The sequence below is a fragment of the Neopelma chrysocephalum genome, unplaced genomic scaffold, assembly GCF_003984885.1.
Source record: "Neopelma chrysocephalum unplaced genomic scaffold, ASM398488v2 Primary Assembly neopelma1_73b, whole genome shotgun sequence".
Lineage (NCBI taxonomy): Eukaryota > Metazoa > Chordata > Aves > Passeriformes > Pipridae > Neopelma > Neopelma chrysocephalum.
Window position 1 is genome coordinate 3283623 of NW_020897734.1, and position 1815 is coordinate 3285437.

The window sequence follows — 1815 nt, forward strand, 5'->3', positions numbered from 1 at the left end:
CCTTCCCGGCAGCCCCCGCGCCGCGCCCGCCGCGCGCCTCCGCCCTCCCCACCGGCACCGCCCCCCGCCGGCACCGCCCCGGCGCGGCCCGGGAATGCCAACGGGAATGGGACTGGGAACGGGACCGGCGGTGCACCGGGACCGCCCCCAGCGCGGGCGCTGGGCATCGGAACTGGGACTGAGACTGGGACCAGGACCAGCACCGGCACTGCACCGGGACTGGGACCAGGACCAGCACCGGCACCGGGACTGGGACCGGCACTGCGCACGGACTGGGACCGGCACCGCTCCCCACGCACGGACCGGGACTGGCACTGCACCGGGACCGCTCCCGCCGCTGCCGCTCGGCGCCGCACCGGGATGGGGACAGGGACAGGGACTGGGGAATGGCACCGCACCGGCACTGCGCTCCGCGCACGGACCGGCACTAGGACCGGCACTGCACCGAGACCGGCACCGCACCGGGACCCGCACTGGTACCGGTACCGCGGTCCACGCACGGACGGAGCAGCCGCCGGGCACAGCGTGCTCTGAGCGTGCCCGGCACCGGGGCACACCGGGGCGCTCCGTCCTCCTGCCCCGCGCCGGACCGGCAGTAGCACGTCTGCGGTGCCGTCGTCCAGCCCATCCATCACACACACCCCCATCGCTGGACCCGCTGGTGCTTTCTCTCCATAACTCACACCAACACCCCGCGTTTCGATGGGGGAGTGTGGTGTGAGTGCGTCGCCTGTTTTTCTTGACGCCCCAAGTGGTTTCGATTTATTTCAGGTAGCAAATACCTGCGCTATCTCTGTCAACATGTTTCGAAACCCTCTGCGCAAAGAGAGTGTTCTGTAAATAAAACAATAACAACAAGGGCTCTGTGGATTTACCTCTGATTAAAGTCCTTTGTATATTTATATGCAAATGATGTTTAGCCCTCCAGCTGCTGGCGGCTGTTCAATGAGGTCTGTGGGTGGGAGCACACGGGCGCTCACCCCGTCTGTGCGGGGATAGCGGCTGCAAAGCTGTTCACCCCGTGCCATTCCACAGGCAGGGACACCCACCCGCCACGTGCCAGCACCGGGCAGGGCTGGGGAGCGCAGCACAGCCAGTGAGCCTGAGGCTTCCCTTTCCCTCTTGGTGCGACTGATGCTGTGGCAGTTCATGTCTGTGAGAGCTGCACCCGTCTAAGAAAAAGCAAATAAAAAACATGAGACTTCTGGCTAAAGGAAGTTTTTACCCCGATCCCCAGTATCCTGTCCTTCCAAGGAAAAGCAGCCAGGGCAGGACCGTGAATTTGGCCAACCCCAGTTTAACTGATGTGCTCCAATATTTATTTAACTGATGGGCTCAGCTGCAGACGTTACAGAGCTGCTGCATCTCCCTAACCCCTGCTTTCAGGTAGGGGTGGAAATGAACGAGCTTCTCCTTCCCCTCCCCTTTGCAGCACCTCAGCTTTCATTCCCCTGCCACCTGTGACGCTTCTGTTTCTCTGCCTGGCCAATCAGCCAAGAGCTGAATTTTCTAATATGCACAGCAGGCAGCAAACAAAATAATTTGTAAACACTCTCCCAGACCTTTATTCATCATGAAAAGAAAAAAAAATGGCCTGCCTCGTTTCTCCTCCTCTCACAGCAATTCTCTTTAAATAATTTCAGCAGGTACATATAGTGTTAGGAGGGGATGTCTTTATGGTTTTCATCCTTGAGCAAGCTATCCTGTCTTTCCTGTTTTTTCCAGTTGTCTCTAATATTTTGAAAACATTTACACTCACAATAATAGGCAATTTTGTCAAAAAGATTCTAGGCATGAGAACTACTGAGTTAATTT

At 58.1% G+C, this 1815-nt stretch overlaps 1 protein-coding gene across 1 annotated transcript in view; it reads right to left on the minus strand.

Moving 5' to 3' along the window:
* The window catches only part of HS6ST2 (heparan sulfate 6-O-sulfotransferase 2), a 127931-nt gene extending 127284 nt beyond the window's left edge, over positions 1-647 (minus strand). Inside the window, exon 1 of the mRNA XM_027687131.1 lies at positions 463-647. Within this exon, the coding sequence (XP_027542932.1) occupies positions 463-647 (185 nt within the window). The remainder of the gene's footprint in view (positions 1-462) is intronic.
* Positions 648-1815: the final 1168 nt, after the last annotated feature.